The sequence below is a fragment of the Physella acuta genome, unplaced genomic scaffold, assembly GCF_028476545.2.
Source record: "Physella acuta isolate Inbredline_101_S28 unplaced genomic scaffold, ASM2847654v3 ptg002100l, whole genome shotgun sequence".
Taxonomy (NCBI): Eukaryota; Metazoa; Mollusca; class Gastropoda; family Physidae; genus Physella; species Physella acuta.
This window is the reverse complement of record NW_026733601.1, coordinates 21,675-37,169: the sequence shown is the minus strand read 5'-3', so window position 1 is coordinate 37,169 and position 15,495 is coordinate 21,675. Positions and strand designations below refer to the sequence as shown.

The following is a 15,495-nucleotide window of genomic DNA, read 5'->3' as shown; positions in this document are numbered from 1 at the left end:
TATTTCACTTAGCTTATGTGGTTTTGTTACAATGTTGGTCAAATTTAAAAAGTCATTTTTGTTCTGCGCAACTACTTTTTTGCAAGAAAGAAGTACAATGCTAAACTGATTTTAGATTACTAAAATTGTATCTAAATGTTGTCAATATGCATGATATTTCATCCCTGTTATGTGTATGTTATCATAGAATTGATATAATTTAATTTACAATTATTGTTGAACAAATAATTTAATAATTGAAATGATTTTTTTTTATTGGTGGAGTAATGATCACCATTTAATGTTAAAGGTAAGTTTTATAATTAAGAAACATCTGTCATATATTTAAGTGACATCTCATGCTGTGTGGATAACATGTTTAAGTCTGTTAGCTTGTATCACTTTTTTACTTTAAAAAATAACACCATCAATGATTTAAAAATGAAATCTGATTAAACATCTACTGAAGCTGTGTCTCCTCTGACTGATAGCTTTTAGAACTGTAATAAAAACCAGCAACATCCATTCTTAAGTGGACCTATTTCTCCTTCATTGAAGTTGCTTATGAGTAGATCCACATCTTTTGATTCTCTATCCCCTTGTGAACTGGTACATTTTATCTAGGGCCAAGACTAGTAAAAAAGCAACTGAGATGTATACTACAGCAAAAATACAGTAGTATCATATGTACTTCAAATAGGCCTACAGATGAAGACAGAACATTGTACAAGGATTGTAGTAATTTAGTAATAAATCTAAAATGAACAAAGTCCTAGAGCTATAAAGAAAATATAGGACTCCTAAAATGTTTGAATATTAGTAATATTGGTAATAAAAATTCGCTTGAAAAGCAATCAAAAGGCTAAATGTTTAATATAGAATTACCCTATTGGCCTATATCTTATTATAAGAAAATTTATAGACCAAATGATAGGCAAATGGAATTTTATATTAGATTCTAGATCTAGGCCTATATCAAGCTTTAAAATTTAAGAAAAATGTGGAAAGTACACAAGATACTATAATGATAGCTAATATAAAATATAGAACTCATTCAAGAACAATATAGATCTATATCTAGGCCATACAATTAAAATGAAACAATAATTCAACTTGAAAAATTTCGCAGAAATCTATTTTTAGATCTAACTCAAAATTACAAAAAAAATGAATCTAAATAGAAAATATGCGCACAAAGTCAACAAAAAATCATAGTTTTATCAATATAAAATATAATTCTATAGTTTAAAATGATTTTAAAGTCAGATTCGTGTGGATGTTGCTGGATTTACAAATCAATTCAATTGAGAGCAATGGCGTCATTAACAACACAAGTACACTTCCGGTTTCAACCTCTGTCTTTCCCGGTAGTCGTAAAATGGCTTAAGGCTATACTTTCTAAACTATTTATAAAAAAATACTTTGCTATCGATTAACATTATGAAAATTTACACACATAAAGAAAAATGGTGATTATGGTCGGAGGGCTTTTTAATGGCCTTCCTTGTTAGTAAGTTTTTATGGTACAAAGAGTTTTACGTAGCCAAAGTTTGGCTCCAAAAATCCATTTTCACCTTCAACAAAATCTCAAAACAAAAATACCGTAACATATGAAATTCATTTGTTTTTCAGAATCAGTCATCAAATTATTAGTAGCATCGGCGATTTTTAATAAAAAAAAATTTTTTCGATCATCACCCGCGACCGCACGGCTAAATCGACGAAACTCGGTATGGGCAGAAAACTCTCGTTTTTAGTGCCTCAAAATCTACGTCATCCAAGTCCCTAGCCTAAGTCAAATAAAATAAATAAATATTAAATGGTAGATCTAGCCCCTAGCTAGTTATTTAGATCTAATAACTGTTAAATATCTCAAAGGCTATTTGTGTGATAGTTTATTTATAAGTTTAGTTTTTCAGTTTGTATTTATTTACATTTAAACTTTTAATTCATCTAATTTTTTTCATGTTAGTGAAATAAAATTAAATAGGCCTATAGGCTAAAATAATCAATGCCATAATAATATTAATTATTATGCCAGCCAGAGTAATAAATAGATCTATAATTTTGATCTAAATAATGAATCTGTGTAGACAACTTCTGGGTTTGTTTGTTTTATTTCTATCTCACTGCCCAAGGCAGCGTTAGAACAAGAAGCACATTACTAAGACGGCAGTCTGTTTCATTTTCATTTAGTGGTATAGGATAAAACTAATAATTTTAAAGTCATCGTCAGTTTTAGTAATCGTAAGTACCAGTTTGTAGTTAAGTCTGTTAATTAAGAATATGTAATGACCATAAGACAGACTAGTAATTGCTTCATTACTCTAGTGCATGCAGGTTCTTTTAAAGCTAATCTAAATAGTTTATTCAATTGATACTTTATTTTGTAGCACAGACTGTCACAATGGATCCAGCACTTTTGAAAGAACGAGAAGCCTTTCTTAAGCGAGCAAAGGCAACCCCAGCAGTTGAGAAGAGAAAATCAAAGTCTGGAAATGATGGCAACGATAAGAAAGCAAAGAAGGCAAAAATCAAGCCTCCAACACCAAAACCTGTCAGTAAGTGAACAGCTTTCACTGGTATTATAACAGTGCACTTTTATTTATATGTTATAACTATAATAAAGATCAGCTGTAATATTAGCGGATCATTCAGTCCTCATATCATGTTACTGATCATGTAAACATTGATGTGTTTAATTCATGTTCTAGATACAGTTGATTACAAGCTATCACAAGGCAGCTCACAGTACAAGTTTGGTGTTTTAGCCAAGATTGTCAAGTACATGAAGGTGTGAGCCATGTTTTCATTATTTTAAATTTTGGACAAGGGGTCTGTGCACATTTCACTTCAGTGTAATCTAACAATTGTTCACCAGTGTAACTAGCTATATGTAAAACTAAATATTTCTTCTTTGTTCTTTTTTTCTTTGACAACTGCTTGGATGCAGTGTGTGTTATAACCCTGATAGAAATATTGTCTTATTTATAGCCCTGATAGAAGTATTGTGTTATTTATAGCCCTGATAGAAGTATTGTGTTATTTATAGCCCTGATAGAAGTATTGTGTTATTTATAACCCTGATAGAAATATTGTCTTATTTATAACCCTGATAGAAGTATTGTGTTATTTATAACCCTGATAGAAATATTGTCTTATTTATAACCCTGATAGAAGTATTGTGTTATTTATAACCCTGATAGAAATATTGTCTTATTTATAACCCTGATAGAAGTATTGTGTTATTTATAACCCTGATAGAAGTATTGTGTTATTTATAGCCCTGATAGAAGTATTGTGTTATTTATAACCCTGATAGAAATATTGTCTTATTTATAACCCTGATAGAAGTATTGTCTTATTTATAACCCTGATAGAAGTATTGTGTTATTTATAACCCTGATAGAAGTATTGTGTTATTTATAGCCCTGATAGAAGTATTGTGTTATTTATAACCCTGATAGAAATATTGTCTTATTTATAACCCTGATAGAAGTATTGTGTTATTTATAACCCTGATAGAAGTATTGTGTTATTTATAACCTGATAAAAGTATTTTGTTATTTATAACCCTGATAGAAGTATTTTGTTATTTATAACCCTGATAGAAGTATTGTGTTATTTATAACCTGATAAAAGTATTGTGTTATTTATAGCCCTGATAGAAGAACTGTGTTATTTATAACCCTGATATAAATATTGTGTTATTATTGTGTAATTTATAACCCTGATAGAAGTATTCTGTTATTATTGTGTAATTTATAACCCTGATAGAAGTATTGTGTTATTTATAACCCTGATAAAAGTATTGTGTAATTTATAACCCTGATAGAAGAACTGTGTTATTTATAACCCTGATAGAAGTATTGTGTTATTTATAACCCTGATAGAAGTATTGTGTTATTTATAACCCTGATAGAAGTATTGTGTTATTTATAACCCTGATAGAAGTATTGTGTTATTTATAACCCTGATAGAAGTATTGTGTTATTTATATCCCTGATAGAAGTATTGTGTTATTTATAGCCCTGATAGAAGTATTGTGTTACTTATAGCCCTGATAGAAGTATTGTGTTATTTATAGCCCTGATAGAAGTATTGTGTTATTTATAACCCTGATAGAAGTATTGTGTTATTTATAACCTGATAAAAGTATTTTGTTATTTATAACCCTGATAGAAGTATAGTGTTATTTATAACCTGATAAAAGTATTTTGTTATTTATAACCCTGATAGAAGTATTGTGTTATTTATAACCCTGATAGAAGTATTGTGTTATTTATAACCTGATAAAAGTATTGTGTTATTTATAGCCCTGATAGAAGAACTGTGTTATTTATAACCCTGATATAAATATTGTGTTATTATTGTGTAATTTATAACCCTGATAGAAGTATTCTGTTATTATTGTGTAATTTATAACCCTGATAGAAGTATTGTGTTATTTATAACCCTGATAAAAGTATTGTGTAATTTATAACCCTGATAGAAGAACTGTGTTATTTATAACCCTGATAGAAGTATTGTGTTATTTATAACCCTGATAGAAGTATTGTGTTATTTATAGCCCTGATAGAAGTATTGTGTTATTTATAACCCTGATAGAAGTATTGTGTTATTTATAACCTGATAAAAGTATTTTGTTATTTATAACCCTGATAGAAGTATAGTGTTATTTATAACGTGATAAAAGTATTTTGTTATTTATAACCCTGATAGAAGTATTGTGTTATTTATAACCCTGATAGAAGTATTGTGTTATTTATAACCTGATAAAAGTATTGTGTTATTTATAGCCCTGATAGAAGAACTGTGTTATTTATAACCCTGATATAAATATTGTGTTATTATTGTGTAATTTATAACCCTGATAGAAGTATTCTGTTATTATTGTGTAATTTATAACCCTGATAGAAGTATTGTGTTATTTATAACCCTGATAAAAGTATTGTGTAATTTATAACCCTGATAGAAGAACTGTGTTATTTATAACCCTGATAGAAGTATTGTGTTATTTATAACCCTGATAGAAGTATTGTGTTATTTATAACCCTGATAGAAGTATTGTGTTATTTATAACCCTGATAGAAGTATTGTGTTATTTATAACCCTGATAGAAGTATTGTGTTATTTATATCCCTGATAGAAGTATTGTGTTATTTATAGCCCTGATAGAAGTATTGTGTTACTTATAGCCCTGATAGAAGTATTGTGTTATTTATAGCCCTGATAGAAGTATTGTGTTATTTATAACCCTGATAGAAGTATTGTGTTATTTATAACCTGATAAAAGTATTTTGTTATTTATAACCCTGATAGAAGTATAGTGTTATTTATAACCTGATAAAAGTATTTTGTTATTTATAACCCTGATAGAAGTATTGTGTTATTTATAACCCTGATAGAAGTATTGTGTTATTTATAACCCTGATAGAAGTATTGTGTTACTTATAACCCTAATAGAAGTATTGTGTTATTTATAGCCCTGATAGAAGTATTGTGTTACTTATAACCCTGATAGAAGTATTGTGTTATTTATAACCCTGATAGAAGTATTGTGTTATTTATAGCCCTGATAGAAGTATTATGTTACTTATAACCCTGATAGAAGTATTGTGTTATTTATAACCCTGATAGAAGTATTGTGTTATTTATAACCCTGATAGAAGTATTGTGTTATTTATAACCCTGATAGAAGTATTGTGTTACTTATAACCCTAATAGAAGTATTGTGTTATTTATAGCCCTGATAGAAGTATTGTGTTACTTATAACCCTGATAGAAGTATTGTGTTATTTATAACCCTGATAGAAGTATTGTGTTATTTATAGCCCTGATAGAAGTATTGTGTTACTTATAACCCTGATAGAAGTATTGTGTTATTTATAACCCTGATAGAAGTATTGTGTTATTTATAACCCTGATAGAAGTATTGTGTTATTTATAACCCTGATAGAAGTATTGTGTTATTTATAGCCCTGATAGAAGTATTGTGTTACTTATAACCCTGATAGAAGTATTGTGTTATTTATAACCCTGATAGAAGTATTGTGTTATTTATAGCCCTGATAGAAGTATTGTGTTACTTATAACCCTGATAGAAGTATTGTGTTATTTATAACCCTGATAGAAGTATTGTGTTATTTATAACCCTGATAGAAGTATTGTGTTATTTATAGCCCTGATAGAAGTATTGTGTTACTTATAACCCTGATAGAAGTATTGTGTTATTTATAACCCTGATAGAAGTATTGTGTTACTTATAACCCTGATAGAAGTATTGTGTTACTTATAACCCTGATAGAAGTATTGTGTTATTTATAGCCCTGATAGAAGTATTGTGTTACTTATAACCCTGATAGAAGTATTGTGTTATTTATAACCCTGATAGAAGTATTGTGTTACTTATAACCCTGATAGAAGTATTGTGTTACTTATAACCCTGATAGAAGTATTGTGTTATTTATAACCCTGATAGAAGTATTGTGTTACTTATAACCCTGATAGAAGTATTGTGTTATTTATAACCCTGATAGAAGTATTGTGTTACTTATAACCCTGATAGAAGTATTGTGTTATTTATAACCCTGATAGAAGTATTGTGTTATAACCCTGATAGAAGTATTGTGTTATTTATAACCCTGATAGAAGTATTGTGTTATTTATAGCCCTGATAGAAGTATTGTGTTACTTATAACCCTGATAGAAGTATTGTGTTATTTATAACCCTGATAGAAGTATTGTGTTATAACCCTGATAGAAGTATTGTGTTATTTATAACCCTGATAGAAGTATTGTGTTATAACCCTGATAGAAGTATTGTGTTATAACCCTGATAGAAGTATTGTGTTATAACCCTGATAGAAGTATTGTGTTATAACCCTGATAGAAGTATTGTGTTATAACCCTGATAGAAGTATTGTGTTATAACCCTGATAGAAGTATTGTGTTATAACCCTGATAGAAGTATTGTGTTATAACCCTGATAGAAGTATTGTGTTATAACCCTGATAGAAGTATTGTGTTATAACCCTGATAGAAGTATTGTGTTATAACCCTGATAGAAGTATTGTGTTATAACCCTGATAGAAGTATTGTGTTATAACCCTGATAGAAGTATTGTGTTATTTATAACCCTGATAGAAGTATTGTGTTATAACCCTGATAGAAGTATTGTGTTATAACCCTGATAGAAGTATTGTGTTATTTATAACCCTGATAGAAGTATTGTGTTATAACCCTGATAGAAGTATTGTGTTATTTATAACCCTGATAGAAGTATTGTGTTATAACCCTGATAGAAGTATTGTGTTATTTATAACCCTGATAGAAGTATTGTGTTATAACCCTGATAGAAGTATTGTGTTATAACCCTGATAGAAGTATTGTGTTATAACCCTGATAGAAGTATTGTGTTATAACCCTGATAGAAGTATTGTGTTATAACCCTGATAGAAGTATTGTGTTATAACCCTGATAGAAGTATTGTGTTATAACCCTGATAGAAGTATTGTGTTATAACCCTGATAGAAGTATTGTGTTATAACCCTGATAGAAGTATTGTGTTATTTATAACCCTGATAGAAGTATTGTGTTATTTATAACCCTGATAGAAGTATTGTGTTATAACCCTGATAGAAGTATTGTGTTATAACCCTGATAGAAGTATTGTGTTATAACCCTGATAGAAGTATTGTGTTATAACCCTGATAGAAGTATTGTGTTATAACCCTGATAGAAGTATTGTGTTATAACCCTGATAGAAGTATTGTGTTATTTATAACCCTGATAGAAGTATTGTGTTATAACCCTGATAGAAGTATTGTGTTATTTATAACCCTGATAGAAGTATTGTGTTATAACCCTGATAGAAGTATTGTGTTATTTATAACCCTGATAGAAGTATTGTGTTATAACCCTGATAGAAGTATTGTGTTATAACCCTGATAGAAGTATTGTGTTATAACCCTGATAGAAGTATTGTGTTATAACCCTGATAGAAGTATTGTGTTATAACCCTGATAGAAGTATTGTGTTATAACCCTGATAGAAGTATTGTGTTATAACCCTGATAGAAGTATTGTGTTATAACCCTGATAGAAGTATTGTGTTATAACCCTGATAGAAGTATTGTGTTATAACCCTGATAGAAGTATTGTGTTATAACCCTGATAGAAGTATTGTGTTATTTATAACCCTGATAGAAGTATTGTGTTATAACCCTGATAGAAGTATTGTGTTATAACCCTGATAGAAGTATTGTGTTATAACCCTGATAGAAGTATTGTGTTATTTATAACCCTGATAGAAGTATTGTGTTATTTATAACCCTGATAGAAGTATTGTGTTATTTATAACCCTGATAGAAGTATTGTGTTATTTATAACCCTGATAGAAGTATTGTGTTATAACCCTGATAGAAGTATTGTGTTATAACCCTGATAGAAGTATTGTGTTATAACCCTGATAGAAGTATTGTGTTATAACCCTGATAGAAGTATTGTGTTATAACCCTGATAGAAGTATTGTGTTATAACCCTGATAGAAGTATTGTGTTATAACCCTGATAGAAGTATTGTGTTATTTATAACCCTGATAGAAGTATTGTGTTATAACCCTGATAGAAGTATTGTGTTATAACCCTGATAGAAGTATTGTGTTATAACCCTGATAGAAGTATTGTGTTATAACCCTGATAGAAGTATTGTGTTATAACCCTGATAGAAGTATTGTGTTATAACCCTGATAGAAGTATTGTGTTATAACCCTGATAGAAGTATTGTGTTATAACCCTGATAGAAGTATTGTGTTATTTATAACCCTGATAGAAGTATTGTGTTATAACCCTGATAGAAGTATTGTGTTATAACCCTGATAGAAGTATTGTGTTATAACCCTGATAGAAGTATTGTGTTATTTATAACCCTGATAGAAGTATTGTGTTATAACCCTGATAGAAGTATTGTGTTATAACCCTGATAGAAGTATTGTGTTATAACCCTGATAGAAGTATTGTGTTATAACCCTGATAGAAGTATTGTGTTATAACCCTGATAGAAGTATTGTGTTATTTATAACCCTGATAGAAGTATTGTGTTATAACCCTGATAGAAGTATTGTGTTATAACCCTGATAGAAGTATTGTGTTATAACCCTGATAGAAGTATTGTGTTATAACCCTGATAGAAGTATTGTGTTATAACCCTGATAGAAGTATTGTGTTATAACCCTGATAGAAGTATTGTGTTATAACCCTGATAGAAGTATTGTGTTATAACCCTGATAGAAGTATTGTGTTTCCCCAGTCACGCCACCAGACAGACATCAATGACCCCCTGATAGAAGTATTGTGTTACTTATAACCCTGATAGAAGTATTGTGTTATAACCCTGATAGAAGTATTGTGTTATAACCCTGATAGAAGTATTGTGTTATAACCCTGATAGAAGTATTGTGTTACTTATAGCCCTGATAGAAGTATTGTATTTCCCCAGTCACGCCACCAGACAGGCATCAATGACCCCCTGTTGCTAGAGGAAATTTTAGATGAGACCAACCAGCTGGACATCACAAGCAAGATGAAACATTGGCTGCTCACAGAGGTTTGTTGGGCATCATTGTTCCACAGACTGGTCAAGTTTTTTATAAAAATTCAACTTGACAGGTGAAGTAGAGTTTTGTTAGCACACTTGAAATTTGACCCACTTTGTTGGTTGTGACTCTGTTCACTGTATGATCTTGACCATTGATTGTCGTAGCAACATCCTGACACTGACCAACAGACTAGACTTCACCAGAGTTTATTCTTTGTGTCAGGTACTACTTCAACACCCCCCAACCCCTACCCACATTAATAACTTACACATACTATCGTTCTTTTAAAAACAAGTGAATGCCCTTTATAATTCTTCACTATTATTTTACATGATCTGTAACTGTAAAATTATACACTATACATAGAATGGTAGTTATATACACCATTATAATCCAATTTTTGTTTTAATTCATCAGTCTTTAGTGAATAATCCAAAAATTGTGGTGGTGAAAGAAGACGGTGTCAGCAAATTTTGCTTCAAGCCAAAGTTTGATGTCCACGACAAGAAGAGTCTGGTCAAGCTACTCAGGTCACATGACCTGCATGGGAGGGGAGGAATTTTGATCGATGATATCGAGGAGAGTTTACCCAACATGCAGAAAGTGTTAAAGGTTAGACCAACAGTCAAGATTAGTGAGACTAACGGTCAAGATTAGTGAGACTAACGGTCAAGATTAGTGAGACTAACGGTCAAGATTAGTGAGACTAACGGTCAAGATTAGTGAGACTAACGGTCAAGATTAGTGAGACTAACGGTCAAGATTAGTGAGACTAACGGTCAAGATTAGTGAGACTAACGGTCAAGATTAGTGAGACTAACGGTCAAGATTAGTGAGACTAACGGTCAAGATTAGTGAGACTAACGGTCAAGATTAGTGAGACTAACGGTCAAGATTAGTGAGACTAACGGTCAAGATTAGTGAGACTAACGGTCAAGATTAGTGAGACTAACGGTCAAGATTAGTGAGACTAACGGTCAAGATTAGTGAGACTAACGGTCAAGATTAGTGAGACTAACGGTCAAGATTAGTGAGACTAACGGTCAAGATTAGTGAGACTAACGGTCAAGATTAGTGAGACTAACGGTCAAGATTAGTGAGACTAACGGTCAAGATTAGTGAGACTAACGGTCAAGATTAGTGAGACTAACGGTCAAGATTAGTGAGACTAACGGTCAAGATTAGTGAGACTAACGGTCAAGATTAGTGAGACTAACGGTCAAGATTAGTGAGACTAACGGTCAAGATTAGTGAGACTAACGGTCAAGATTAGTGAGACTAACGGTCAAGATTAGTGAGACTAACGGTCAAGATTAGTGAGACTAACGGTCAAGATTAGTGAGACTAACAGTCAAGATTAGTGAGACTAACAGTCAAGATTAGTGAGACTAACAGTCAAGATTAGTGAGACTAACAGTCAAGATTAGTGAGACTAACAGTCAAGATTAGTGAGACTAACAGTCAAGATTAGTGAGACTAACAGTCAAGATTAGTGAGACTAACAGTCAAGATTAGTGAGACCGGTTGGAGAGTCGAGATTAATTAGAACAGCTATCTCTTCAGGATTAGTAAGATTAATGATCACATAAAACCTGTCTCATGTTTTATTTTGTTATTCCACCAGACCATATCAGACTACATTATCTACGTCAAGTTTACATATTTTGTTATTCCAGACCATATCAGACTACATTATCTACGTCAAACAGCCTCAGAACAAGAAAGAAGTTTTATTCTACAATGACCGCTACTGTAGGTTTTCTGTGGATGAAGGTAAGCTGATGCTGGTTTACAGGTTAATACAGCAAGCCATGGTGTCTGCTACATGGCTCACCAGCTTTTGTTGATACCCAGCATAATTTGGGGGGGATAATGAGGGTAGGGATGACACGGTCAGGCCGGGCTTGCCTAAGTCATTGACAGTAATTTATGTTTGTTGTGCAAGAAATGATCCCAGCTGTCACCATGTTTCCCAGAGTTCCAGAAACTTTGGCGGAGTGTTCCAGTGGAGGGTCTGGACGACCAGAAGATTGAGGAGTATCTCAACAAGCAGGGAATCACATCCATGGAGGCTTCAGGCTACAAGAAAGTGGTAGGTTCATGGGATAGGTTCATGGGTAGGTTCATGGGCTAGGTTCATGGGCTAGGTGGGTAGGTTCATGGGCTAGGTGGGTAGGTTCATGGGCTAGGTGGGCCTGGACTACCAGAAGATTGAGGAGTATCTCAACAAGCAAGGCATCACATCCATGGAGGCTTCAGGCTACAAGAAAGTGGTAGGTTCATGGGTAGGTTCATGGGTAGGTTCATGGGCTAGGTGGGTAGGTTCATGGGCTAGGTGGGTAGGTTCATGGGTAGGTTCATGGGTAGGTTCATGGGCTAGATGGGTCTGGACGACCAGAAGATTGAGGAGTATCTCAACAAGCAAGGCATCACATCCATGGAGGCTTCAGGCTACAAGAAAGTGGTAGGTTCATGGGTAGGTTCATGGGTAGGTTCATGGGCTAGGTGGGTAGGTTCATGGGTAGGTTCATGGGCTAGGTGGGTAGGTTCATGGGTAGGTTCATGGGTAGGTTCATGGGCTAGGTGGGTAGGTTCATGGGCTAGGTGGGTAGGTTCATGGGCTAGGTGGGTAGGTTCATGGGCTAGGTGGGTAGGTTCATGGGCTAGGTGGGTAGGTTCATGGGCTAGGTGGGTAGGTTCATGGGCTAGGTGGGTAGGTTCATGGGCTAGGTGGGTAGGTTCATGGGCTAGGTGAGTAGGTTCATGGGCTAGGTGGGTAGGTTCATGGGCTAGGTGGGTAGGTTCATGGGCTAGGTGGGTAGGTTCATGGGTAGGTTCATGGGCTAGGTGGGTAGGTTCATGGGCTAGGTGGGTAGGTTCATGGGCTAGGTGGGTAGGTTCATGGGCTAGGTGGGTAGGTTCATGGGCTAGGTGGGTAGGTTCATGGGCTAGGTGGGTAGGTTCATGGGTAGGTTCATGGGCTAGGTGGGTAGGTTCATGGGTAGGTTCATGGGTAGGTTCATGGGCTAGGTGGGTAGGTTCATGGGCTAGGTGGGTAGGTTCATGGGCTAGGTGGGTAGGTTCATGGGCTAGGTGGGTAGGTTCATGGGCTAGGTGGGTAGGTTCATGGGCTAGGTGGGTAGGTTCATGTGCTAGGTGGGTAGGTTCATGTGCTAGGTGGGTAGGTTCATGGACTAGGTGGGTAGGTTCATGGGTAGGTTCATGGGCTAGGTGGGTAGGTTCATGGGTAGGTTCATGGGTAGGTTCATGGACTAGGTGGGTAGGTTCATGGGTAGGTTCATGGGCTAGATGATAGGTTCATGGGCTAGGTGGGTGGGTTCATGGGCTAGGTGGGTAGGTTCATGGGTAGGTTCATGGGTAGGTTCATGGACTAGGTGGGTAGGTTCATGGGTAGGTTCATGGGCTAGATGGGTAGGTTCATGGGTAGGTTCATGGACTAGGTGGGTAGGTTCATGGGTAGGTTCATGGGCTAGATGATAGGTTCATGGGCTAGGTGGGTAGGTTCATGGGCTAGGTGGGCCTGGACTACCAGAAGATTGAGGAGTACCTCAACAAGCAAGGCATCACATCCATGGAGGCTTCAGGCTACAAGAAAGTGGTAGGTTCATGGACTAGGTTCATGGGTAGGTTCATGGGCTAGGTGGGTAGGTTCATGGGCTAGGTGGGTAGGTTCATGGGTAGGTTCATGGGTAGGTTCATGGGCTAGATGATAGGTTCATGGGCTAGGTGGGTGGGTTCATGGGCTAGGTGGGTAGGTTCATGGGTAGGTTCATGGGTAGGTTCATGGGCTGGGTGGGCCTGGACGACCAGAAGATTGAGGAGTATCTCAACAAGCAGGGAATCACATCCATGGAGGCTTCAGGCTACAAGAAAGTGGTAGGTTCATGGGTAGGTTCATGGGTAGGTTCATGGGCTAGGTGGGTAGGTTCATGGGCTAGGTGGGTAGGTTCATGGGCTAGGTGGGTCTGGACGACCAGAAGATTGAGGAGTACCTCAACAAGCAAGGCATCACATCCATGGAGGCTTCAGGCTACAAGAAAGTGGTAGGTTCATGGACTAGGTTCATGGGTAGGTTCATGGGCTAGGTGGGTAGGTTCATGGGTAGGTTCATGGGTAGGTTCATGGGCTAGATGATAGGTTCATGGGTTAGGTGGGTAGGTTCATGGGATAGGTGGGTAGGTTCATGGGTAGGTTCATGGGCTAGGTGGGTAGGTTCATGGGCTAGGTGGGTAGGTTCATGGGCTAGGTGGGTCTGGACGACCAGAAGATTGAGGAGTACCTCAACAAGCAAGGCATCACATCCATGGAGGCTTCAGGCTACAAGAAAGTGGTAGGTTCATGGACTAGGTTCATGGGTAGGTTCATGGGCTAGGTGGGTAGGTTCATGGGTAGGTTCATGGGCTAGGTGGGTAGGTTCATGGGCTAGGTGGGTAGGTTCATGGGTAGGTTCATGGGTAGGTTCATGGGTAGGTTCATGGGCTAGGTGGGTAGGTTCATGGGCTAGGTGGGTAGGTTCATGGGCTAGGTGGGTAGGTTCATGGGTAGGTTCATGGGCTAGGTGGGTAGGTTCATGGGTAGGTTCATGGGCTAGGTGGGTAGGTTCATGGGCTAGGTGGGTAGGTTCATGGGTAGGTTCATGGGTAGGTTCATGGGCTAGGTGGGTAGGTTCATGGGCTAGGTGGGTAGGTTCATGGGTAGGTTCATGGGCTAGGTGGGTGGGTTCATGGGCTAGGTGGGTAGGTTCATGGGTAGGTTCATGGGCTAGATGATAGGTTCATGGGCTGATGGGTAGGTTCATGGGCTGATGGGTAGGTTCATGGAATCACATCCATGGAGGCTTCAGGCTACAAGAAAGGGGTAGGTTCATGGGATAGGTTCATGGGTAGGTTCATGGGCTAGATGATAGGTTCATGGGCTGATGGGTAGGTTCATGGGCTGATGGGTAGGTTCATGGAATCACATCCATGGAGGCTTCAGGCTACAAGAAAGGGGTAGGTTCATGGGATAGGTTCATGGGTAGGTTCATGGGCTAGATGATAGGTTCATGGGCTGATGGGTAGGTTCATGGGCTGATGGGTAGGTTCATGGAATCACATCCATGGAGGCTTCAGGCTACAAGAAAGGGGTAGGTTCATGGGTAGGTTCATGGGTAGGTTCATGGGCGACTGGGTAGGTTCATGGGCTAGGTGGGTGGGTTCATGGGCTGATGGGTAGGTTCATGGGCTAGGTGGGTAGGCTCATGGGCTGGGTGGGTAGGTTCATGGGCTAGGTGGGTAGGTTCATGGGCTAGGTGGGTAGGTTCATGGACTAGGTGGGTAGGTTCATGGGCTAGGTGGGTAGGTTCATGGGCTAGGTGGGTGGGTTCATGGGTTGATGGGTAGGTTCATGGGCGACTGGGTAGGTTCATGGGCTAGGTGGGTAGGTTCATGGGCTAGTTGGGTAGGTTCATGGGCTGATGGGTAGGTTCATGGGCTACATCGTAATTTAGGTTGGGTGTATGGAAGTGGTAAGTCAAAGTATTGGGAGATGAGTTAAATGAAAATGGTAGGTTGTAAAACTCTAGCCACAGAATGTAATGAAAGAACTGTTTTATTTTCTAGTCTGCCCTACCACGAAGGAAGAAAGGCAAACAGAAGCCCCGCAGCTTCAAGAAACACAACGACCATCTGGAGGGGGTGCTACAAGACTACACAGAAAATCCGCCTGGCAAATAGTTTGTCTGCTCTGTCCTTCTCTGTGTTAACAGTTACTGCTAGCATGACCCTGTGGGCAACCTTGGCCTCATGAACCCAAGTTCAAGGTCAGCTGTGTCTGGCAAGCAAGTAATCATGAAGATGACAATTTTCTCAGAGGCCGTTCAGTTTGTATTATAAGTTAAATAAAAATATTTTGTAAATA

General features: G+C 36.7%; 1 protein-coding gene across 5 annotated transcripts in view; it reads left to right on the top strand.

Annotated features, from left to right (window-relative positions):
- The window catches only part of LOC131932163 (general transcription factor IIE subunit 2-like), a 27,395-nt gene extending 11,900 nt beyond the window's left edge, over positions 1-15,495 (top strand). For all 5 annotated transcript variants that reach the window (XM_059289029.1, XM_059289030.1, XM_059289026.1 and 2 more), the window contains exons 2-8: positions 2,373-2,540; positions 2,694-2,773; positions 9,477-9,584; positions 9,994-10,188; positions 11,253-11,349; positions 11,553-11,668; positions 15,198-15,495. In XM_059289029.1, coding sequence (XP_059145012.1) covers positions 2,387-2,540; positions 2,694-2,773; positions 9,477-9,584; positions 9,994-10,188; positions 11,253-11,349; positions 11,553-11,668; positions 15,198-15,311 — 864 coding nt within the window. In that variant the 5' untranslated portion in view covers positions 2,373-2,386 and the 3' untranslated portion in view covers positions 15,312-15,495. The remainder of the gene's footprint in view (positions 1-2,372; positions 2,541-2,693; positions 2,774-9,476; positions 9,585-9,993; positions 10,189-11,252; positions 11,350-11,552; positions 11,669-15,197) is intronic.